The sequence below is a fragment of the Brassica napus genome, chromosome C7, assembly GCF_020379485.1.
Source record: "Brassica napus cultivar Da-Ae chromosome C7, Da-Ae, whole genome shotgun sequence".
Classification (NCBI taxonomy): domain Eukaryota; kingdom Viridiplantae; phylum Streptophyta; class Magnoliopsida; order Brassicales; family Brassicaceae; genus Brassica; species Brassica napus.
The window spans coordinates 8,395,449-8,418,357 of record NC_063450.1 but is presented as its reverse complement, the minus strand read 5'-3'; the positions used below and the strand labels follow the sequence as shown (position 1 = coordinate 8,418,357).

The window sequence follows — 22,909 nt, the reverse complement described above, 5'->3', positions numbered from 1 at the left end:
GAAGACTTTCAGAAGACTTCTGTAGAAGTTTTCTCCAGGAACACTTCCTTAGAAGTCTTCTACAAAAAGTCAAATTTCTGACCAACTTCGGTCAAATTTAAAAGTAACCTGTTTATCCGAGAAGACTTCTTCTGGGAATTTCAAAATTTTTTGTTTACAAAGGAAAGTTAGAAGACTTCTAGGGAAGTCTTCTATTAAAAACACACAAAAAGGTCAATTGCAAAACTAAACTATGCATTGACCAGAAGACTTCTTCGTCAAACAGATCTGAAAAATAAAATGTAGTTCGCGATTTCATACCTTGAACTCGTGAGATGACTTGCGTGGTTTCTCCAATCACCCAGAACTTCACCACAACATCTACCAACTCGTTAATCACCAAGAATCGTGAGCTTATGAACCTTACATAATTTGTAATCTAAATCTTCAGTTTTTTTTGATGAATTTTGAGAGAGTGTGTAAGATATGTGGTTTGTGTGGATAGGAAATGAGAATGGATGAGAAAAAAATCGAAACTTTAGGGCATTAACACTCTCAATTTGGTAGTTCATGGTGGTTGAGGTATTGATGTCAATGACAAAGTTGTAAATATTTGGTGAAGATGAGGATGATAAGATAAAAGCCTTATTTTCGAAAAAAAAGTAATGACATTTTCGTGAATAACTAAAACTTCTAGGGTGAATAGGACAAAACAAAGTTTAAAAAAAAAACATAGGTTATTTTTGTGTTTGACTTGAAATTTTGAGTCATTTATGAAAGAACCCCTATATTAGATGAACTAACCTATTTTTCAAGAAATCTAAAAATCAATATGATAATGACACATGTCATAGCTCAAAGGTTATAATGTTTCTCTTTTAATATATAACAGATATATATTGAGAGATGACGATTAAAGGTGTTATTCGGATTTAAAGGAGCATTTCTTTGCATATCCAATAATATTAACTATGAAATAATTGAAGTCACGTTAAATGGAGTAAATTTAATTAATTGGCATTTGTATAAATAATATATGAACTAAATGTTTGTTTTAATAAAATAGACGAAGTACGTAAGAAACTTAGAGGTGGATTCAGTGGCGGAGGGAGAGAAGGAGGAAGGGGGGCCCTCTATGAAATATTGATTTTTTTTGAATTTCTATTGATTATTTAAAATGTTTATGGTTTAGATGATCAAATTTCTTCTAATGCCCCCTATAAATTTAGGTTAAAATCTTGTATTGCCTCCGGTGAAACCATTGTCCGGCTCCGCCACTGGGTGGGTTGTTTGTTTCCCTCCAATTTTACTCAGAAATCATTGCATTATCATGGTGTGTAGATACTCAGTTTCTTGTGTTCATCCTTGTCTGATCTTAGGGTTCTCAGAATAATAGGAATCTAATGTTTGTTGCAATGTTGATGTCAGATAAACAAACTTTGTTCGTATCTAAAACAATCTAGTTCAAAATCGTAAACAAGGATGAACACAAGAAACTAATTATATGAATATAATCATTCACATAAGGTTGCAAATACTATTGACGCAAGTTGTTCTTCTTATGGGACTCTTAATTCATTTGGATGAAATGTGTGACTGATAATCAGGTTTACCCTTGGAAGTATAATGCAAGTGGAGAATGAACTCCAATAGTATTTTACGGATCTGATAGAATGCACAAAAACAACGTTACACTACAAATCATTGAAAGTAAAGTTAAACTAAGATGAAAAAGTGTTTGTCTTTGTTTGCATAAATGTACATATCAGAAATAAGAACAATGAAAAATATAGATAAAAAGCGTAAGCTCTTGGGTAAATCTCAGAAAATTATATTGATAGAGATGATTATTGGATAAAGAATGTATTAAAACCGTTTTAGAACTCAAACACTTATAGAGCCACATCCATAGAATATCTCAGATGAGTTTCTTAAATCATTTACATTGGACATGTTAAATAAATAATTTAACCGCTTAAAGTGGATGTGTTCTCTTTTATTAGATATCCATATTTTTATAATTTTTATCTCCACCAAATTATTCAAAATTATTATTTATATAAAACACTATATCAATATTTATCAATTTTATGATCTATAAATATAAGTTAATCTCATTTCATTTGGATACAAAAAAATATCATTTTCATTATAATTTTCTATTAGTTTCTAATCAACTATATTGATGCTTTTAAACTTTTTTGGAGGTTTAAATACATCGAAATAATAATCTTTTTAACCAATAATAGTTTTTATATCTATTTTTCTGATTTTGCTCTTAACTACTCAAATATATCTGAATTACGTGTACGAAGTACATCACGAATTGCAAGCAAAGCTAGTCAAATACATATAGACGAAATTCTGAATGTTTTGTGATTCAAAAGAATTTTAAATTTCTATGTGTTATTTAATATTGTTTATTGATTGTGAGTTAAGACTATCATCCTATTTATATCTGCTTTTTAGTGTGTTTGAATTGTCTATTTGAAGTTTCATAATTTTATTTGTTTTAATATTATTAGTTTTTGTATTATTTTAAATAGTTAAGAATATAAATAAAAATAAAAAATTTTATTAAAACTATAAAGTTTTAGATACTTAAATTAATTACAATCTAAAGTTAGTATTAATATGTAAATATTAAATTATAAAAAAATTGGGTTAAAATTAGTGGAGTACGGTGTTGAATTTTATTAAACAAAATTATTATTAATGTTAAAAATGAAATGAATGTTGAATAATTAAGTATATTTCCTTTTTTTTAGATTCGTTTTTGGAAGGTAAAGCATGATTGATTTAAAATAAAGTTATTAAAAGATTAAAGAGAAATACCCTATTAGGAGAGCCTTAAAAAGTTTTGTCACAAATATAGCTTCCAAAGATCAAATAACCAAAATGTCTCACTAAAGCGGTAAATATAAAATTATATTCATATGGTTAACTAAGATAGATTTAGAATTTAGAGTTAAAAAGTGGAGTTTTGGAGGTAAAGTTTGAAATTTTTTAAAATAAAAATAAAAATTTTAAAATAAAAATAAAATTTTTAAAATAAAAACAAAATTTTTAAAATAAAAATAAAATTTTTAAAATAAAAATAAAAATTTTTAAAATAAAAATTCAAATATATTTTCAAAAAGCATTGTCGAATTTCAAAGAAAAAAATTGAAAATAAAATTAAAAAATTTGAATGTTTTTTTCTAATTTTTCCTATAAAAATCGAATTGAAACTATATAATTGGAAAATATAAAAAAATTGTTTATTTTGATTTTTGTTTATTTGTACCTATATATCTAAGGTATAGGGCTCTTTTGTCTCTTTAATAAAATCTATTTGGATCATTTTTTTAAGACTCATTTTATGCATTTTTATTTAAAAAAAACTATTTAAAAGAATTTTCCAGATTAAGTGGTTGTCCACAGTTTCTATGGTTCTTTGCGATCAACCTCTTTATGACCATTCTTAGAGCTGGGTTAGCGGGCGCCTGACCCATCAACCCGCGGGTCAATTAGTTTTTTTTTTTACTCAAAATTTCGACCCGCATGACCCGTAAAGAAAAAATGATATATCCGCACCTGCCCCGCTGAGATTTGCGGGTAACCCGCGGGATCCGCGTGTAATATTAAATTTATTAAAATAATTATTTTATTATATATTAATTATTTTTTATAAAAAAATAATATTAGTTATATATTTATATTTAAAATTATATAATTTAAAAAAATATTTTCTGTATTTTTACGAATTATTATTTTTTTATTTTTATTTTTAATTTTGCATGTTGGCGGGTACCCGCGACTCAAATTTGATCGACCCCCACCCGCCACGCTTAAAACTGACTCAACCCGCACCCGCACTCGCATTCGCATGTTGAATTTTTGCAATCGGCCGACCTGCACCCGCCCCGCGGCGGGTCAAACGGGACGGAACCCGCAGATAATGACTCATATTAGCAACTTCCTAATAATATAACGTAATGTTTTTATAAATATATTAAAAGCCATTTAGTTTAAAGAATTTTGGTCATCTCAGAAAAATACAATCTGTTTGTAACATTCGGCGATCTTATCTCTGAATTACCAAATTACATTTAACTTTTGCGATACCCTGATCTGATCTGGTCAAATGCAACATAACAAGCCTGTTAAATCTCATTAGTCTCGTAATTTTGTGTTATCTCTTAATAATAAAAAATGTGTGGTAATTAACACACATTCTCTCTCCCCCCCGTCTCAATCTTATATGCTTTTCTATATAAACCAAGGTTTCTGATCAAAGTGTGAACCACTTTGTGCCTCCTTTGAAATGAAGAAACTTTTATGGAGTCTGACTGTGTTTGGTGTCATCTTAATCCTCCCTGTTAATGGGGTGCTGGAGTTTGATAAAATGGAGAGGCTCCCAGATTTTAATGGGACAAATGTGTATCAGACCGAAAATAATGTCTATTCCAAAGCAAAGCCTACAATGGTAGAACTCACTTTCGTTAAAAATCCTGTTGAGAGATCAGCAGGTAACATCTTCTATAACATGATCTGATCCATATTCACATTTTCCAACATTGATTCATAACTTCATTCGATATAGCATTGTTATTATTGCAGTGTGTCTAGATGGAAGTCCTTCCGGATATCATTTTCATCCCGGGTCCGGTTCAGGAGCAAAGAATTGGATCGTTCAGTTTGAGGTTTGTTGCAATTAGTCTCTCCTGATATATGTTTAAAAATATTAGTCGTACATGATTTAATTTTATGTTTTGATAGGGAGGTGGATGGTGTGGTACCATCGAAGATTGTGTAAATATGAAAAAAACTAGTCATGGATCGTCCAAGTATATGGAGAAACAGATACCTTTTACAGGAATTCTAAGTGACAAAGCCGCGGAAAATCCAGGTTAGTGTCTTATAAATCACCATGTGTGATGTTTATCTCTGTTTAGGTTGCTAATACAAACGTTTGTTTGCAGACTTTTATAACTGGAACAAAGTAAAAGTTAGGTCCTGTGACGGTGGATCCTTAATGGGAGACAATGAAAATAAGGTAAGCCAAGTCTAAAACATAAGTGTTTTGTAACCTATTAATTGATCTATGTTACTTTTGCTACATACAATTAGGATGCAAAACTTCAGTTTAGAGGAAAGCGAATATGGACAGCTGTTATGGTAGACTTGATGACATTCAATGGATTGCGTGAGGCAAAGCAGGTAACCATCGTTTTCGTCGTTGTTTCGTGTATGCATATGTCGTGTAATATCAGTGCCATGCCTACGTTTCCGGGAGACTAAGATCTTTATGCCACATTAGGCTCTGCTTTCTGGATGTTCTACTGGAGGCCTTGCAGCGATACTTTACTGTGATAATTTTAAATGGTATTACCCTAAAGGCAAAGTAAAATGTCTGAGTGATGCTGGCCTTTTCCTTGATGCGTGAGTGTTTTTCTAGCTACTTAAACAAACAAAACTTTCGTATATATATGTTGAATTGTTTTGTAATGTATGTAACTGAAGCACCGATGTCGCTGGAGATCGACCTCTTAGAAATTTATACAGAGATTTAATACAATTACAGGTACGAACACATAAGAGTTGTTATGTGTTACACTTTGTCTTTACTATACTAATATGATAATTGTGTAATGTTTATACAGAGTGTTACAACACAGCTCTCTAACGAATGTTTAAAACGTCTTAATCCAACTTCGGTATTTGTTTTCATCTTACATCTGTTTAGCTTATCTTTATAATAAACCATGTGAAATAGATCTCATAAGAGATTTTACTCAACGCTCCAATATCTGCAGTGTTTTTTCGCGCAAAACCTAATAAACCAAGTGAACACGTCATTGTTTATTCTAAATGCTGCATACGATTCTTGGCAGGCTAGTTTATTCTCTTCTTTAACCCCCAGCTTTATCCAAAAAGGGAAAATGTATTTTTTTTTTCTTTTCTGATATATTCTATCTGTGCAGATCCGAGAGAGTTTAACTCCTAAATCTGCAGATCCAAATGGAAGTTGGTCTGACTGTAGACTTAACATCGCAAAGTGCAATGCATCTCAGATCAAGTTCTTGCAAGGTGAAACATCAGCTAATAATGTTCTTGATTTTTATTAAACATCTGAAGTTCTGCTTATTAGATGATTGAGTCGAGAGAGAGAGAGATGAAGGTAGTTAGAAATGTATAAGTCTGTATATTCAGCTCAACTGTACAAATGTGTGTATTGTCTCTATTTATACTAAGCAACAGACCCGGTTTAGATACATTTACAATACCGGTTTATAACTCGAATACTGCTTTCGAAATGTGTAATACAGGTTTCAGGACTCATATGGTGAATTTGATCAGTGGTTTTACAAAGCCAAGTAAGAACGGAGTATTTATTAACTCGTGCTTTACACATTGCCAAACAGAGAATCAGGACACATGGTATTCCAAAAACTCTCCTGCTGTTAAGAACAAGGTAGGCAACATTATTATTTTTTTTGGTAAAAGGTAGGCAACATTTCAGTTTTTACTATTGATCATGATTTGTGAGTTACAATATAATCCGCCAAACAAGCCATTGAAAGGCTACAAAACATATTGGAAAACATCCAAACTAACACCTTTAGCTACTATTCTTGTTTGAACTTTTGTTTTGATCTAATTTTTTTAGACTGACATAAAATGCAAATCCGATACTTGATTAAATCATGCTATTTTCGTTATACTATTTTCGATAGTTTTCTTACGATTTAAGGCCAATTATTAATGATGTTTGTTGCATATACGAAAACAGAGGATTGCAGTAGCTGTGGGAGATTGGTATTTCGAAAGAAGAGGAGCGAAACTCATAGACTGTGCTTATCCTTGTGACAAGACTTGCCGCAATGAAGTTGTCGAATGATAAATTGTTTCTATATATTTTGGCATTCAAATCCTTTTTGTCATTCTTATTTGCAACAAATAACCGAAAATAAAGGAAAATTGCCAAGAACAATTTAGCTAACCAAATTGGTAGTGTAAATTTAGTATGAACTACTGCTATTATTGGCGATAAATACAAACATATTTTAGATAATTCTGTATCGATAGATAAGAATTGATTCGTCTCAATCCTAGTTAGATAAGCTTAATATTATTCCTAGTTCTATTCAATATCTTATTCTACAGTGTATCACTTGCTTCACAATGGTTGATCTCTCACATTCATTAGACTAATCGTTTAAACTTAAGGAAATTGTATAAGAAATATTTGTGTTTTGTGTAGTTCTACAGAGAAAATATGATCTGGAATACTAAGAGAAAAATAAAAAGAGTGAGTTACACTATTAGACACATTTGTCTTTTTGATTATTTCATAAGACACATTCTGCATGAGTAGCACAATTCATATTGACTGCTTTACCCTAGGTTCTTTAAAAAATTAGCTTTAGAAAATTAGTTGTGCTGTCGTTGGGAGAACTTACAGATATAATTAGTATTTTGGTAATATGGTAATAGTGTTTTCTAATGGTAATTGTTGGGATGACAAAAAAAAAAAAAAATGTGTGTGTTGAAAAAATATAGAGATACAAAAATAACAAAAATATTGGTTTAGTTAGATTTTTTTTCTTTTATTTTTCTTTTATTTTTCTTTATTATTTATTTATTATTTATTCTCCATGTGTTTATATATGTTTTTCTCGGATTGTATGATATATAAAACAAAAATAATTGTTATAATAAATTGTACACTTTTGTCTATATTTTAACATCCATTTTCATATATATATATATATTATATATTAACATTTATACAAAAAAAATATGGACATGGAAGGGAAAAGTGCAGACAAAGACGAAAAGACGAAAAGATGTAGATTCCCAACGTGAAATGCTTGGTGCTTGGTAAATTCATCACGAATAGCCAAGTTGGCACCTAAAACAAGCCAAAAGTGGATTCATGTATGAATATAGTGATTTATATTAATATTGTGGATGTGGATGGAAAAACTGCGTTTGAACGAATTGTGGATATCAAATTCGTGGACAAAAGAGTTGTGGACACATATATTTCTTACACATATTTTGTATTTTTTTCATATTTTGTTTTGTTCAAAAAAGTTTGTGGCTTACGATTGTTTTGTCTTCAACTACAGTGCAATACTAAACATGAATCTTAATATATATGAAAATATATATTATGTGAGAATATATAATGTTAAAACATATATAAATATATATTAAAATGGATCTTAAAATATAGAGAAAAATCAATTTGTTTTTAATAATGTGAGAATTTATTTAAATATATAAAATATATGTGAAATTTTGGGAAAGAAGGGTTTTATGATTTTTTCATGAAAAAAAAACTAGTTAGCTAAAGATACATGGTTGTGGGCTCTTCAGTTTACACTTAAACATTAAAGAATAAAAGAATAAATTAATTCATTTAGATTGGACATTCAGCAATCAACAAGCACCCACAATTTGTGTGGCAAATGAAAAGTGCCTCTTAGTGTTATTGCAAAGAGAAAAAGTGTATGTGTGTGTAATTTTCTCAAATAAAAAAGGTTGAACCAGAATATGACACACTAATCAACTCTCTCGTGAATTTGTGAAAGTTGCTCAATGTAAAAACATCTCTTGATTTCTTTCTCCCTCTTTTTTTTTTGTCGCCTGCCCATGTTTTTAGACCAAGCTTGTGATCAGACGAGACATTTCACTGAAGATTATTTCTATTTGAACGTGTCTGATCTATATGAGAGAAAATAACACCTTTGTATTTTTTTAATGGTGAAAGACTTGATGAGATACTAGCAATGTAGATGGCCTTAGTATTATTCTCTCAAAATTTAAATATATGTATATGAAGACTAAATTCTGTTGAATTCAAAAATCTAAACATGTAGTAAATTTGATTTATTGGTTCATAAAATATCGACTTCCATTTCCTACAAATATTTCGTTCATCTAAGTTTTTTCAAACGTTTAAACAATAACTTTCGTTGCACTAAAAATCTAGTAATCATGAACTTGGTGATCCATCAAGTTCAAGTATTAGAATCAACTTAGATGAAGAATTCGTTAGATTGTACTATATTCTAACAAATCACAATCATCAATCCATGAACTCCCTTGAAACCTTAAACATAATAGTGATCTACGCATACAAGACGGTAAAAAAAAAGATGATGAAAATTGCATTTGCCTAAATAACGGCTCAAAATATCAGATACATGTCAAAGTCATGTCATAATCGAATTCAGAAAAATCAAAAGAAAATAAATAAAACAAAAACTTATTTTTCTTATATTGAACTAGTATACATATCAATCTTCAGTAAACAATGCATAACATTTGATGGCACTGTTCGATCGATCTCAAACCATTTGCATTATAAAATAATTCAATTCTCTATCTTATGATCAAACTATCCATTGGTCTTATATACATTGTTAGACATCTGGCGAATATGCACAATTCTGCATCTTCATATGCTATTTTGTATCCAAATGAACTTGTTCTATTTTAAATAAAAAAACCTAAAAAATGATATATGACTAAATAATATAAACACACATAATCTGATTCGATAAATACTCAAAACAGATAAAATACAGTTAATCAGTGATTAGTCAAGAGGTTGTAGTTGTTTCTTAATCCTAAAAGCACATGCAAGAGTAGCACCAAGATGCTTGTTTGTTTAATGTACAACTCTATGTGGTATCAGCGACCAAATGGTGTAATATGAATCTTTAGAAGGTCAAACTTGTTGTGATTCAACGGATTAGATGATGTTTTTTTTTTTTTTTTTTTTGAACTTTTTCTTGCATTAAAATAAAAATATAGTAGCAAAAGTGGCATAATCCCAACTTTAATACAATCTACTAGCCCAATGAAACCCCATAAGAACCTGCCCTTGAAGTGCCCTTAGTAAAATAAGCCCGAAGAGAAAGAGAATTAAAAAGTTCGAAATTAAATAGCCCAGTCTGAAATTAGTTAGCGTAAAGGGAAGAGAAGAACCCTATTTAGGATCTAGTTAGCATCAATGGAGAAAGAGAACCAGAGTTGCATGAGATCACTTGCAAGAGCATTCATGTCAGGTCGCATAGATGATATCTTGTTCTTGATGAGCCGGTTGATCTTAAGGCAAAGACGATCCGGTGATTGGTATCTTCCCCGATGAAGTCGTTCGTTACGCTCCCACCAGATCTCATAGATAATCGCTTGCCAGGAGAGGATGGAGAGGTACTTGTGCTGGTTGGATCCCGCAAAGGACAGGAGAGAGTGAGACACATCCGTCCAGTTAGTGGAGGAGCAGTTCATGTGGAGACGATCCGCAAATCGCAACCAGACGGAGGAGGAAAAAGGGCAGTTGAAGTAGAGATGGTCTCGGGATTCGTGAGCTTGGTTGCAGAGCAGGCAGAGGGGGTCTGTTTGTAATCCCCAAGAAATAAGACGATCTCGAGTAGGGCTTCTATTGAGTTGCATCAGCCAAGTGAGGGAGCAATGTTTCGGGATCCCTTTCTTTAGCCAGATCAGAGGGAACCAAGGAACAGTGGGGGCATGATCAAAGAAGGATAGGTAGATGGTAGAAGAAGAGAATGAAGATTGCACCCGTCCATTGATGATCCACTGGAGTTCACTTGGCTCATCCGCGAGAGAAATCAAAGTGAGATAGGTTAGTAGATCCTCCATCTGTTGTGATCTAGCTGGTCGAAAGGACCATGCACCATTAATCCAGTGATCTGCGACGATAGAAGATATGGAAATCCCTGTTTGTCGCGGTCCATTAGTACCAATGAAGGAGATCAGCTGACCAAACTTGGTCCATGGGTCCAGCCAGAATTTGATGTTGGTTCCATCACCAGGAGTTAATCTAATCCACTGGAGGATAGTCTTTCTTTCCGCAAGCAGTCTCTTGAATAACCAGGTATGGCTCTGTCTCGGCTTTATTTCCCAAATAGATTCATCTTTAATAACATTGTCTTGTATCCATGCTACCCAAATTGGATCAGTTTTAAATAACAGGAGCCACAAGAGCTTGATGGTGCTTGTTTTATTCCATAGCGCCAGGTTCCGCAAGCCTAGACCTCCATTTTTTTTAGGTAACGTTACTTTGTCCCAAGCAACACGAGCTACATATTTACCTTCCAACGTGCCTTTCCAGAGAAATGCATTGCACATTTTGTCTATAAGGTTTATGCATTCCTTAGGAAGAATGAATGCCCCACTCCAAAAGTTTGTGATGCCCGCTATGACTGTTGAGATTAAGACTTGTCTACCTGCAAAAGACAAGTACTTAGTAGTCCAAGCATTAATCTTTGATTTGATTTGGTGCAGGAGAGGTTCACAATTGGCGATGGAAAGTTTCTTGGTGTTGAGTGGAAGCCCAAGATAGCGGATGGGAAAGGAGCCTGTCGGGATGCCTGAGTAGGTAGCAGTCTCTTGGATTTCAGCTTTGGAGAGACCAGCAGAGAAGAAACTTGATTTCTCGACGCTTATGGAGAGACCCGAGAGTGCTTTGAATTCATCCAGTATTTGCAGAACCCCTTGAATCGAGTGAAGGGAGCCGTCAGTAAATATGAGGATGTCATCAGCAAAGCATAGTTTGTTTCCTAATACTAAAAGCACGTGTAGGGGTAGTAAAGTCATAGATTAATTAATTGGTGTAGAACTTTTGGGAACCAAATGTTGAAACAAAATCTTAAGAAGGTCAAAATTGTTGTATCGAAGCTAATTGATGTTTGTTGGTTACAAAAATTGTTAGACCGCTTTTGCATTCGTCTGAGGCAAAAAAAAAAAAAACAACAATAATGACACCTTGTTTGTTCATCAAATTCAAGCAGGGTTTTCTGACCAGCCTTGTGGAACTCTGCTGGAGACAACGGTAGGCATTGTTTTGACATTAATATCATGTGGATAAAACCGGTGCTGAATGTCGAGTTCGAGGAGGATCTTAATCACTTCTTCGACTAACACGGATCTTCTTGACCATCTTTCAAGCATGTCTTGGTGATTAAATCTGTGATCTGGCCAAATTACCAACCTTATCATGTTCAAACCTTCCACGTTCTTTACGATGATCTTGGCTGATGGGTGCCAATACTCCGGCTTGTTGTCAATGTAGCTACATTGCCATTAAAAAAAAAAAAGAAGAAGAAGGATTAGCACATGGTTTTCAAAAGTATTATAAAAACATGCATAATAAGCACTAAAGGGCTAAAGTGTTTGTTTTTACTTTGATATTCTTTGCCTGATCGTTGCAATCTTTTCAACAGGAGTAGTAATGTGGACACAGAACTCGATTGCGTCTCCCATGTCTGGACTTCGGTAATAATTGCTGATCGATTTCTGCCATAGAAGACTATTCGGGTACATAATCTTCAGATTGTCATATCTCAAGAACACTGTGGTAAGTATGTTCATCTCCTCCACCACCAACTAAATTTAAGATAAACTTTTGTTAGCAAATTAAGTTAAGGGTAAATAATAGCCAAAGGTGAACAATCTTTGTTATTTTTACCTGTACATCGTCAATCTCACAGCGATCACCAACATCGTAAGGATGCACGATGAACAAGAAGATGATTGACTCGAAGACGGTCTTGACAGTGTTCCCAAAGATGAAGGCCAAGAGTACAACTTGTGAGCTTACAAAGAGAAGTACCTTGGAGGATGCAATTTCGAGAAGGACAAGCCATATAACAACTATGACAATGGCAGTGACAATATTGATCATGTGATGGAGCTTGTTCACAGCTGTCTTGGTGTCGTTGAGTGTCAGGGCAAGAGCTCTTCGCTCTCTGAAAGCATTGACCTAATCAAAGTCAACAACAGAGTGATATATATATATATATATATACACAACAGAAATCTGGAGAATCTTGGAGAATAGGCAATTACCAGCCAGTTCTTCAAAGCTGATTTGCTAATCCTTCTGGTCTCTGGTGCACCTTCGAATAGGCTCATTGTCTTCATCGCCTCGTCTTCTCGCAAAAATCTTATCAAGTCATCAATGTAAATGTGCCTTTTGTTCATTCAGATAGATGAGTTTATCAGCAAAACTCAAGATTGGTTCTAATAAAGATAAAGATAAAAATAAAAGTAAACTATGAACACACACTTTGCGCCACGTTGAGCTACGTTCTTGAAAATCTTTCTTGCAGCTGCTTTAGCTTCTTTTTCGCTTCGTATCTGTCTGGTGGATTCATCTTCGTATGTGGATTCAAGCATCTGCTCATCTAACGTGGTAAGAGAAACATGTCTCACAATCTTCATTAGTCTCTTCATGTTCCAAGCTGAGATGTTCTTGTGATTCATCCTGTGAAGGTGCTCCATGCTGATCCCACTGTCAGCCGTTGTTTTCGGAATGATCGGTGAGAGTTTCGGATTCATCACTCTCCCGCTCTTCCCCGGTGCCAACGCAGCCGCGCAAAGATCCGGAGGTAAATTAGCACCTGCGTTCTGCATCTTGAAAATCTCTTCTTGAGCCTTCTCTTCCTCTTCCTCAATCCTGCTCATCTCGATCATTGGAGGACCAGATAGCGTCTCGATCACGTACTGGTTAAACATAGCTTCTTGAATCCGATCAAAGTAGGTGCTAACGTGGAATGAAGAAGCCATGACTTTAACCACTAGCGTCTTGATCAACCACAAGATGGTGCTTAACAAGAAACACACCAAGATCTTGGTTACGTATGGAAGAAACTTGCTCTTTGTCTCTCTTTGTACTTTCTTGTCGAACAAGAAATGCCACGCGAGGAGAACCAAACCTAGCCAAAGACAGTTCTGAACAGCTCTTCGCACACCGTACACAAAGTAAAGAACCCTCTTTCTCAGGAGGAAGTTTCTTTCGATGAAGAAGACGATGATTCTGATCCCCCATCCTGAGACTAACCTCCCACATATAAGAACAAGCAAGAAAACTTCCCATTTCCACAAATGTAAGTTCCAAAGTCTCACTTTCTTCCAAGAAGGTATTGATAAACTACACGCCAATGCAGCTATTATAGCCACTAAGCTAAGCCACTCGAGCAATGTTATAGCATCAAGCTTCCCTCTTTTATACTCATCAGGTACATCTTCATCGGCTAATGGATCATCCTCTTCATCAATATCCCCAAGTAACCCGGATTTCAACTGACCAGATCTCCAACCAGAGTAAGGCGTGTCTTCCTCTCGTGGCGGATCTTGAAGCCTTGATCTTGTCTTAACCCTCGAAATAAGCTCCGACTTCCTCTGAAACGACGTGTTTGAAGTGCATCTCACAACCTCGTCTTCCTGCTGTTGTGTGTCTTGATTCGTCCGCAGTGTCGTGGACGAAGAAGACGATGGAGTAGTAGTAGACGAAGAAGCAACCGAACCGGTGAAGTTTGTACTACCACCAGCTCCACGGACTTTGAAAGAGACTCGCAGTTCCCTAGATGCGTCGAATGATGTCCGAGCTGTTGATGCTGGCGTTGGTAACGTGTGGCGACTTGCGTCCTCGTCGTTCTCTTGATCCACATCGACTGTGATCTCTCCTCCTCCTCCCCATTGTCGTTGCTCTCCTCCTGCCATTTTCGTGGGCGATTCCTCCAAAGGTGGGGGCTTTCCTGATCCGAAGTTGAAACTTCTGCTTATTCTACCGCTCTTTCGAGTCATAACGGTTGGTTCTCTGCCGCTGGTTCCTGCAGCCGCCGCCGCCACGGCCGCCTGTTCGGAAGTTTTGTTGTCTTGCCAAAAGTTGTAGCTAGGGTCACGGTCCACGTGTGCGTCCCGACAGTCTTCAGGGATAGAACTAGAGCTCTCTGTTTTGTGGTGGTCCATATCGGGATCGTGGAGAATCGGACGGTGCTCAGGAGTGCTTGTCTCGCTTTGATCTCCTGGGCTACGAATCTGTTTGTAAGAGCTGTGAGATTTGAAAGAGTTTCTGAAATCCATTTAGAAAGTGAAAACAAAAACTGAACAGATTTACGAACTTTAGACAAGGAAACATAAACTTCGGCGTTTGTTGTGATGCATGGCACGAGACTTTGACTAATTAAAAAAAGTGTTACGTGTAATTGCATGGGGTGTACTGTAAGCAATTTAAAATATTCAATTATTTTCAAATAATATTAACTTGGTTTGAGAGAGTTCAATCCTTATAAGTTGGGGTAAATAATAAGTGTTCAATAGGCACCGTTTAAAATAAAGCTTCACTGATTTCATTTCAATATCTTTATCTAATTTTTTTTTTTTTTGACACTAAAATTTATATCTATAATTTTAAGGGAGAGTTTGTTGAGCATACACAAACTGAATCATTGGCTCAGCCATCGAAATACGTCTTCACAAATAGACAGACATCCATTCTTTGAGATCATCACTGCGGATTGTCTTGGACGACCTCTTCTCTCCAGAAGGGATCGCTTTTAGAGGACCCCATTTTTACTGAAGATAGTTTGTGCAAACAACCTTGTTTAAACAACTTTGTTTAGACGACCTTTTTCTTCGGTTCCAACACAAAATATACAAATGAATGACTATCAAATCTCAAAAGAAATATTAAACATAAAAGAAACGGAAAGTATAAATAATCTGCACAGAAATGAAACATTGTAAGAACTTGCGTGCTTTAAACAGACTCCTAAATCCAACCAAACACGGTCATCAGACCGATCAGAACAAGTACAGAACCTAGAACCAGAACCAGAACCACATCAGTAATGCATGCACCTCTGAGGTGTTGAAAAGTAAAATTGATTTGGGTTAAGCATTATTGGGCTAATCATGTGTTGATCCAAAACTTTAACCCAAATTCTAGAATAATCTTCCACCTCCTTAAGTTAAAAAAATCTAGATATTGTTATAGAAAAATCTAGATAATTAGAATAAAAAATCTAGATATTATGTTAGAATTATCTAGATTTAAGATTAAAATATTTGAGATATTTTGTATTATGGGGCTATAAATACCTCCACTTCCCTTTCATTTTGTATCACCAAGAAATAATCCAAGTTTGTAAGAATCATCTAAGTAATAAGAATCATCTAAGTAATAAGAATCCTCTTCTAAATTATAAAAACTTCCTTCTTCACAAAACTTCTTTCTCTTTAAACACTTAAACACTTTCTCCATCTTTATAAAGTTTTTCATTCCAACAAAGTGGTATCAGAGCTACAAGTTCCTTTTGAAGATGACAAACAATGGTGTTCCCTTCCAAGTTCCATTGCTCACTAAGAGCAACTATGACAATTGGAGTCTTAGGCTGATGGCTATCCTAGGAGCACATGATGTGTGAGAGATAGTCGAGAAAAGCTTCAATGAACCGGAGAATGATGGTGGTCTATCTCAAACTCAAAAGGATGGTTTGAGAGATTCAAGGAAGAGAGACAAGAAGGCTCTCTGTCTAATCTATCAAGGATTAGATGAAGATACATTTGAGAAGGTTGCTGGAGAAAAGACATCCAAAGAAGCATGGGAGAAGCTTCAGACATCTTACAAGGGAGCGGAACAAGTTAAGAAGGTACGTCTTCAAACTCTAAGAGGAGAATTTGAAGCATTACAAATGAAGGAAGGAGAACTCATCTCAGATTACTTCTCAAGAGTCTTGACGGTTACTAATAACCTAAAAAGAAATGGTGAGAAGTTAGATGATGTAAGAATCATGGAGAAAGTTCTTAGATCATTGGATTCGAAATTCGAACACATTGTTACCGTGATTGAAGAGACAAAAGACTTGGAGACTATGACAATGGAGCAACTTCTTGGATCACTACAAGCTTATGAAGAAAAGAAGAAGAAGAAAGAAGATATTGTGGAGCAAGTTCTCAAGATGAGAATTGATCACAAGGAAGAAAGTGGCCGAAGCAATCTAAGACGTGGTGGCGGTCATTTCCGAAGACGAGGTTGTGGTGTAAATGGACGAGGTTGGAGACCATATGAAGACAACTTCAACCAAAGAGGAGAGAATTCATCAAGAGGCCGTGGAAGAGGAAACCCAAAATCAAGGTACGATAAATCAAGCATCAAATGCTATAGTTGTGGGAAATTTGGACATTATGCTTCTGAGTGCAAAACTCCAAACAACAATAGAGTTGAAGAGAAGTCCAACTATGTTGAAGAAAGGAGTAAAGAAGAAGATATGCTATTGATGGCTTACAAGAAAGATGAACCAAATGAGGTTCACAAGTGGTACCTTGACAGTGGTTCAAGCAACCACATGTGTGAAAATGAAAGCATGTTCGTGGAGCTTGATGAATCGGTGAAAACTGATGTGGCTTTAGGAGATGAATCGAAGATGGAAGTGAAAGGTAAAGAAAATATTCTCATCCGCTTGAAGAATGGAGATCATCAATTCATTTCCAACGTTTACTACATTCCAAGCATGAAGACCAACATCTTGAGCCTAGGACAACTCTTAGAAAAATGTTATGACATTCGACTAAAAGATAATAGCCTTTCTTTAAGAGATAATGCAAATAATCTCATAACAAAGGTGCCGATGTCAAGTAATAGAATGTTTGTCCTAAACATTCAACATGACATCGCAAGATGTCTCAAGATGTGCTACAAGGAGGAATCTTGGCTTTGGCATCTTCGATTTGGGCATCTCAACTTTGGAGGCTTAGAGCTACTTTCCAAGAAAGAAATGGTGAAAGGATTACCCTGCATCAATCATCCAAATCAAGTGTGTGAAGGTTGCTTACTTGGAAAGCAATCCAAGATGAGTTTTCCAAAGGAGTCGGAGACAAGAGCAAGAAAGCCACTAGAACTCATACATACAGATGTATGTGGGCCAATCAAACCAAGTTCACTTGGTAAGAGTAACTACTTCCTTCTCTTTATTGATGACTTTTCAAGAAAAACATGGGTTTACTTTTTGAAACAAAAATCAGAAGTGTTTGAAAATTTCAAAAAGTTCAAAGCTCATGTTGAGAAGGAAAGTGGTCTTAAGATCAAGTCCATGAGATCAAATCGAGGAGGAGAATTCATGTCCAAGGAGTTTCTGAAGTATTGTGAAGATAATGGCATTCGAAGACAGTTGACGGTGCCAAGAACCCCTCAACAAAATGGAGTAGCGGAAAGAAAGAATAGGACAATACTTGAGATGGCAAGAAGCATGCTCAAGAATAAGAAGCTACCAAAGGAGTTGGGGGCAGAAGCAGTTGCTTGTGCGGTTTATATATCAAACCGTTCTCCAACAAAGAGTGTTTTAGAAAAGACACCACAAGAAGCTTGGAGCGGAAGGAAACCTGGAGTCTCACACCTAAGAGTCTTTGGAAGCATTGCTCACGCTCATGTTCCAGACGAGAAGCGGAGCAAACTAGATGATAAAAGTGAGAAGTTCATCTTCATTGGGTATGACGCTAACTCCAAAGGCTACAAGCTCTACAATCCTGAAACAAAGAAGACAATCATTAGTCGGAATGTCATCTTTGATGAAGAAGGAGAATGGGATTGGAGATCAAATAATGAAGACTACAACTTCTTTCCATCCTTTGAAGAAGAGAATGTGGAGCAACCGAGAGAAGAGCCAGCTACACCACCAACTTCACCAACAACAAGTTCTCAAGGAGATGAAAGCTCAAGTGAAAGGACTCCACGTTTTAGAAGTCTACAAGACATCTGCGAGGTAACCGAAAATCAAGACAATCTTACTCTATTTTGTCTATTTGCGGATTGCAAGCCTATGAACTTTGAAGAAGCCCAAGAAAAGAAGTCATGGAGAAGTGCAATGGATGAGGAAATCAAGTCGATTCAAAAGAATGATACAGGGGAGTTAGCTTCACTTCCAAATGGACACAAGGCAATTGGTGTGAAGTGGGTGTACAAGGCAAAGAAGAACTCTAAAGGAGAAGTTGAAAGGTACAAGGCAAGATTAGTGGCAAAAGGCTATAGTCAAAGAGCCGGGATCGACTATGATGAGGTATTTGCTCCAGTTGCTCGCTTAGAAACGGTTAGACTAATCATTTCATTGGCAGCCCAAAAGAGTTGGAGGATACATCAAATGGATGTAAAATCAGCCTTCTTAAATGGAGACCTTGAGGAAGAAGTCTACATTGAGCAACCACAAGGCTACATAGTTAAAGGAGAAGAAGACAAAGTCTTAAGGCTGAAGAAGGCGCTTTATGGATTAAAGCAAGCACCAAGAGCATGGAACACTCGGATTGATAAGTACTTCAAGGAGAAATGCTTCATCAAGTGTCCATATGAGCATGCACTTTATATCAAAACTCAAAACAATGATATATTGATTGCATGCTTATATGTTGATGACTTGATATTCACTGGCAACAATCCGATTATGTTTGAAGATTTCAAGATGGAGATGACAAAGGAGTTCGAGATGACCGACATTGGATTGATGTCATACTACCTTGGCATTGAAGTAAAGCAAGAAGAAAATGGAATCTTCATTACTCAAGAAGGCTATGCTAAAGAGGTGCTTAAGAAGTTCAAGATGGATGACTCAAATCCAGTTTGCACGCCAATGGAATGTTGAGTCAAGTTGTCAAAGGAAGAAGAAGGAGAGAGTGTGGATCCAACACTCTTTAAGAGCCTGGTTGGAAGCTTACGCTATCTAACGTGCACAAGGCCTGACATCCTACACGCAGTTGGAGTTGTGAGTCGATACATGGAGCATCCAACAACAACTCATTTCAAGGCAGCTAAGAGGATCCTACGCTATATCAAAGGTACTATCAACTTTGGCTTGTACTACTCTATCTCTGAAGATTACAGGCTTGTTGGATATAGCGATAGCGATTGGGGTGGAGATGTAGATGACCGGAAAAGCACAAGTGGCGTCGTGTTTTTCATTGGAGAAACCGCTTTCACATGGATGTCAAAGAAGCAACCAATTGTCACTCTTTCTACTTGTGAAGCGGAGTATGTGGCAGCTACTTCATGTGTTTGCCATGCCATTTGGTTACGAAACTTGCTAAAGGAGTTGAACCTACCACAAGAGGAGCCAACAAAGATCTTTGTGGATAACAGGTCGGCAATAGCATTGGCGAAGAATCCAGTCTTCCATGATCGGAGTAAGCAATCGATACTCGTTATCACTACATTAGAGAATGTGTTACCAAGATGGATGTGCAGTTAGAGTATATGAAGACAAATGATCAAGTAGCTGATATCTTCACCAAGCCACTCAAGCGAGAAGACTTTATCAAGATGAGGAGCTTACTCGGAGTAACCAAATCAAGTTTAAGAGGGGGTGTTGAAAAGTAAACTTGATTTGGGTTAAGCATTATTGGGCTAATCATGTGTTGATCCAAAACTTTAACCCAAATTCTAGAATAATCTTCCACCTCCTTAAGTTAAAAAAATCTAGATATTGTTATAGAAAAATCTAGATAATTAGAATAAAAAATCTAGATATTATGTTAGAATTATCTAGATTTAAGATTAAAATATTTGAGATATTTTGTATTATGGGGGCTATAAATACCTCCACTTCCCTTTCATTTTGTATCACCAAGAAATAATCCAAGTTTGTAAGAATCATCTAAGTAATAAGAATCATCTAAATAATAAGAATCCTCTTCTAAATTATAAAAACTTTCTTCTTCACAAAACTTCTTTCTCTTTAAACACTTAAACACTTTCTCCATCTTTATAAAGTTTTTCATTCCAACATGAGGCTGCTGCAATTTCCAGGGGAGAGCCTCCCTAATATGAGCTATGAAGCACGGGGACGTCAAAGTGATTGACGTATCCCTACCGGAGACGTTTCCGGGACGGGAACACTTTGGGGATGGCGCGGAGAAGGAAACATTTAATTATGGAATGTTTGTGAACAGTTTGTTTTAATATTTTTCTTTCTTAAACTTGTTCCCTTTCTTTTCATCCGAATAAAAAATAAGAAATAGAAGTCTAAACTAGATTTTGAATTTATAGCCTTCTTTCTAATGTTTTAGTTTATAAACTTTTCACTAGACAAGATTTACAATGATATTTTTTTCATTTTTCAGTATATAAATATACGTATATATATATATATATTTGTTGATATATATATGCCGTATCCGTACCCATAAATTTTTAGTTTTGCCGTTTCCCATCCCCGCTTCCGTACCCGTATCTGTATCCGTATCCGTCTCGGTGCAACATAGCCTTGCAGGACTTTTCAGCTTTTTTGTAAAGATTACCATTGGCTCCTCCTGCGGTGATGCCTTCATTGTTTTACGAAAACACCACAGGTTCCGGACAGAGATGAAAATTACAACCGAGCGGATGGTGAAAATAGTTAGCATAGAAGACTAAGTAAGAGGCATTACCTTTATCAAGAAGCTCTTCATAGTTTGACTAATAGTGAGAATAGCTCTCAACGACAGCTTCTGGAAATCATACTTGCCATCTTGTAAAAGAGTTTCAAGAAGAAAAACACTAGCTTTTAGATTCTTCTCATAGAGATAGTACCAGCGCCTCTAGCCAACAATATTTTTGGTCAGCGCCCAGATAGCGATTGCTGCAGCTTCCCTGGCTACAATAGGATTTCCTGCAACAGAGAGTACAAACTATATTTGAAGGCAGAAACTAATGACCGATTAAAAGTTTTGTTTGTCAATGATACCTTCTCCAGCTAGTCTCAAAGAAACAGTAAATATCTCCACAATAAATTTTTTCATCCCCTCCCTTGATGATGATAGCTTGGGGGAATGAACCTTAAAGTCATGTACAAGAGTTTCAAGAATAACAAGACTAGCGTCTGGATGCTCTCTACAGAGATAGCGCCAGCGCGCCCAGCAGAAAAAGTTTTTGGCCAGCGACCAGATAGCGATATATGTAGCTTCTCTGGCTAAAACAGTATTTCCTATAGCAATGGTAGCAGATTTGATTACATACTCAATTTGGAGAAGAAAACTTAAGGATCGATTCAAGGTTCTGTTTGTTACTAATACCTTCGTCAGCTAATATCAAAGACATAGTGTATATACATTAAAAAAAAAAGAATTCACTCATTGCGTTGGGTCGTGGTGATGATTAAAAGCAACTGTGATTTTAGGCCTGTGAAGAAGATGAAGTTCAATTTTATTAAATTTTTCCCTTGGAGGCAAGTGATTACAACTCAGGTTTATTATACAAAAAGAGTAAAACTCTAGTCTGTGACAGACGTCATCATCATATGTCTTTAGCTTCATCAAAGGCTGATAATGGATTGGACGGCTCAACCTTGAACGTACTGTCCTTTGTCACAGCTTTGTCTTGTAGCTTGCTTCTGAAAGGAATATTCTTTTGTGACCGTTGCTCTTTGAACCGTATATCAGAAGCTGAGTTGCCACTGTTTGGTTGTTAATCCAAGTGAGATTGGTCTTCTTCATAAACCATCTTTGCTTTTCCCTTTTCTTCACTTGTAAGTCTTCTTTTGGCGGGACCTTGAGTGGAAATTTGAACCTTAAGCTCTGTTTTACTTTGATCTCTAATAGTCCCTCCTCAAACTTGGTGTAGGTGGGACATCAACACCCAGTTTGTACCGAAGAGAAACAAAGGCTGGTGATGGAAGAGACTTAGTAAAGATGTCTGCGATTTGTTGATGAGCTGGAATATGTTTGACAACCAGTGCCTTGAGAGCAACTCTTTCACGGATAAAATGGTAGTTCAACTCAAAATGCTTTGAGCGCTTGTGGTAGGCATGATTTGCAGTGAGATACACTGATGAAAGGCTGTCACCATAGAGCTCCGGTGTCTCAGGAAGTGGAACTCCAAGCTCATGAAGCAGAATGTATATCCAAGTCATCTCAGAGGCAGTCTTAGACAAGGAGCGATACTCAGCTTCAGTTGAGCTTTGAGAAACAGACATTTGTTTCTGAGAAGACCAGAAGATCATATTTGTGCCAAGAAAAGTGCAGTACCCACCAGTTGAACGACGGGAAGCAGAGCAACCACCCCAGTCACTGTCGCTGTATGCTCTAAGCATGAAGTCAGTGTCTTTGAGAATATTGATTCCCATAGAGACAGTCCCTTTCACATAGCGAAGAATCCTTTTAAGGAGAT

The 22,909-nt window shown here is 35.9% G+C and overlaps 4 protein-coding genes across 4 annotated transcripts; 2 read left to right on the top strand and 2 right to left on the bottom strand.

Moving 5' to 3' along the window:
* The first annotated feature begins 4,255 nt into the window (after window positions 1–4,255).
* On the top strand, window positions 4,256–7,038 carry LOC106370965 (pectin acetylesterase 2-like). The gene is made up of 12 exons (XM_013810973.3): window positions 4,256–4,490; window positions 4,582–4,664; window positions 4,741–4,870; window positions 4,944–5,017; window positions 5,092–5,181; window positions 5,282–5,403; window positions 5,485–5,545; window positions 5,625–5,678; window positions 5,778–5,855; window positions 5,946–6,051; window positions 6,291–6,436; window positions 6,755–7,038. Exons 1-12 carry the CDS (start codon window positions 4,286–4,288, stop codon window positions 6,860–6,862), a joined length of 1,257 nt encoding a protein of 418 aa, XP_013666427.1. The 5' UTR covers window positions 4,256–4,285; the 3' UTR covers window positions 6,863–7,038.
* Window positions 7,039–8,749: 1,711 nt separating this feature from the next.
* LOC125589720 lies at window positions 8,750–11,764 on the bottom strand. Its single transcript, XM_048762043.1, has 2 exons — window positions 10,366–11,764; window positions 8,750–10,235 (listed from the first exon to the last, which is right to left on the bottom strand). Exons 1-2 carry the CDS (start codon window positions 11,593–11,595, stop codon window positions 10,035–10,037), a joined length of 1,431 nt encoding a protein of 476 aa, XP_048618000.1. The 5' UTR covers window positions 11,596–11,764; the 3' UTR covers window positions 8,750–10,034.
* LOC106363637 (mechanosensitive ion channel protein 8) lies at window positions 11,282–14,877 on the bottom strand. Its single transcript, XM_022705745.2, has 5 exons — window positions 13,067–14,877; window positions 12,847–12,970; window positions 12,467–12,760; window positions 12,182–12,384; window positions 11,282–12,070 (listed from the first exon to the last, which is right to left on the bottom strand). Exons 1-5 carry the CDS (start codon window positions 14,863–14,865, stop codon window positions 11,782–11,784), a joined length of 2,709 nt encoding a protein of 902 aa, XP_022561466.1. The 5' UTR covers window positions 14,866–14,877; the 3' UTR covers window positions 11,282–11,781.
* A 4,667-nt stretch (window positions 14,878–19,544) lies between these two features.
* LOC125590389 (secreted RxLR effector protein 161-like) lies at window positions 19,545–20,015 on the top strand. Its single transcript, XM_048763946.1, has one exon. The coding sequence runs from the start codon at window positions 19,545–19,547 to the stop codon at window positions 20,013–20,015; it is 471 nt and encodes a 156-aa protein (XP_048619903.1).
* Window positions 20,016–22,909: the final 2,894 nt, after the last annotated feature.

Bases quoted from the DNA above. Each gene is read 5' to 3' on its own strand.
- LOC106370965 (XM_013810973.3), top strand. From the start codon at position 4,286: ATGAAGAAACTTTTATGGAGTCTGACTGTGTTTGGTGTCATCTTAATC. The intron at 4,665-4,740 runs GTTTGTTGCAAT...ATGTTTTGATAG, and splicing joins ATTGGATCGTTCAGTTTGAG to GGAGGTGGATGGTGTGGTAC. The intron at 5,546-5,624 runs GTACGAACACAT...ATGTTTATACAG, and splicing joins GAGATTTAATACAATTACAG to AGTGTTACAACACAGCTCTC.
- LOC125589720 (XM_048762043.1), bottom strand. From the start codon at position 11,595: ATGACTTTACTACCCCTACACGTGCTTTTAGTATTAGGAAACAAACTA. The intron at 10,236-10,365 runs TGCCTGCTCTGC...ACTGGACGGATG, and splicing joins GATTACAAACAGACCCCCTC to TGTCTCACTCTCTCCTGTCC.
- LOC106363637 (XM_022705745.2), bottom strand. From the start codon at position 14,865: ATGGATTTCAGAAACTCTTTCAAATCTCACAGCTCTTACAAACAGATT. The intron at 12,971-13,066 runs GTGTGTGTTCAT...AATGAACAAAAG, and splicing joins GTAGCTCAACGTGGCGCAAA to GCACATTTACATTGATGACT. The intron at 12,071-12,181 runs GTAAAAACAAAC...ATGGCAATGTAG, and splicing joins ATCAGGCAAAGAATATCAAA to CTACATTGACAACAAGCCGG.
- LOC125590389 (XM_048763946.1), top strand. From the start codon at position 19,545: ATGGAGCATCCAACAACAACTCATTTCAAGGCAGCTAAGAGGATCCTA.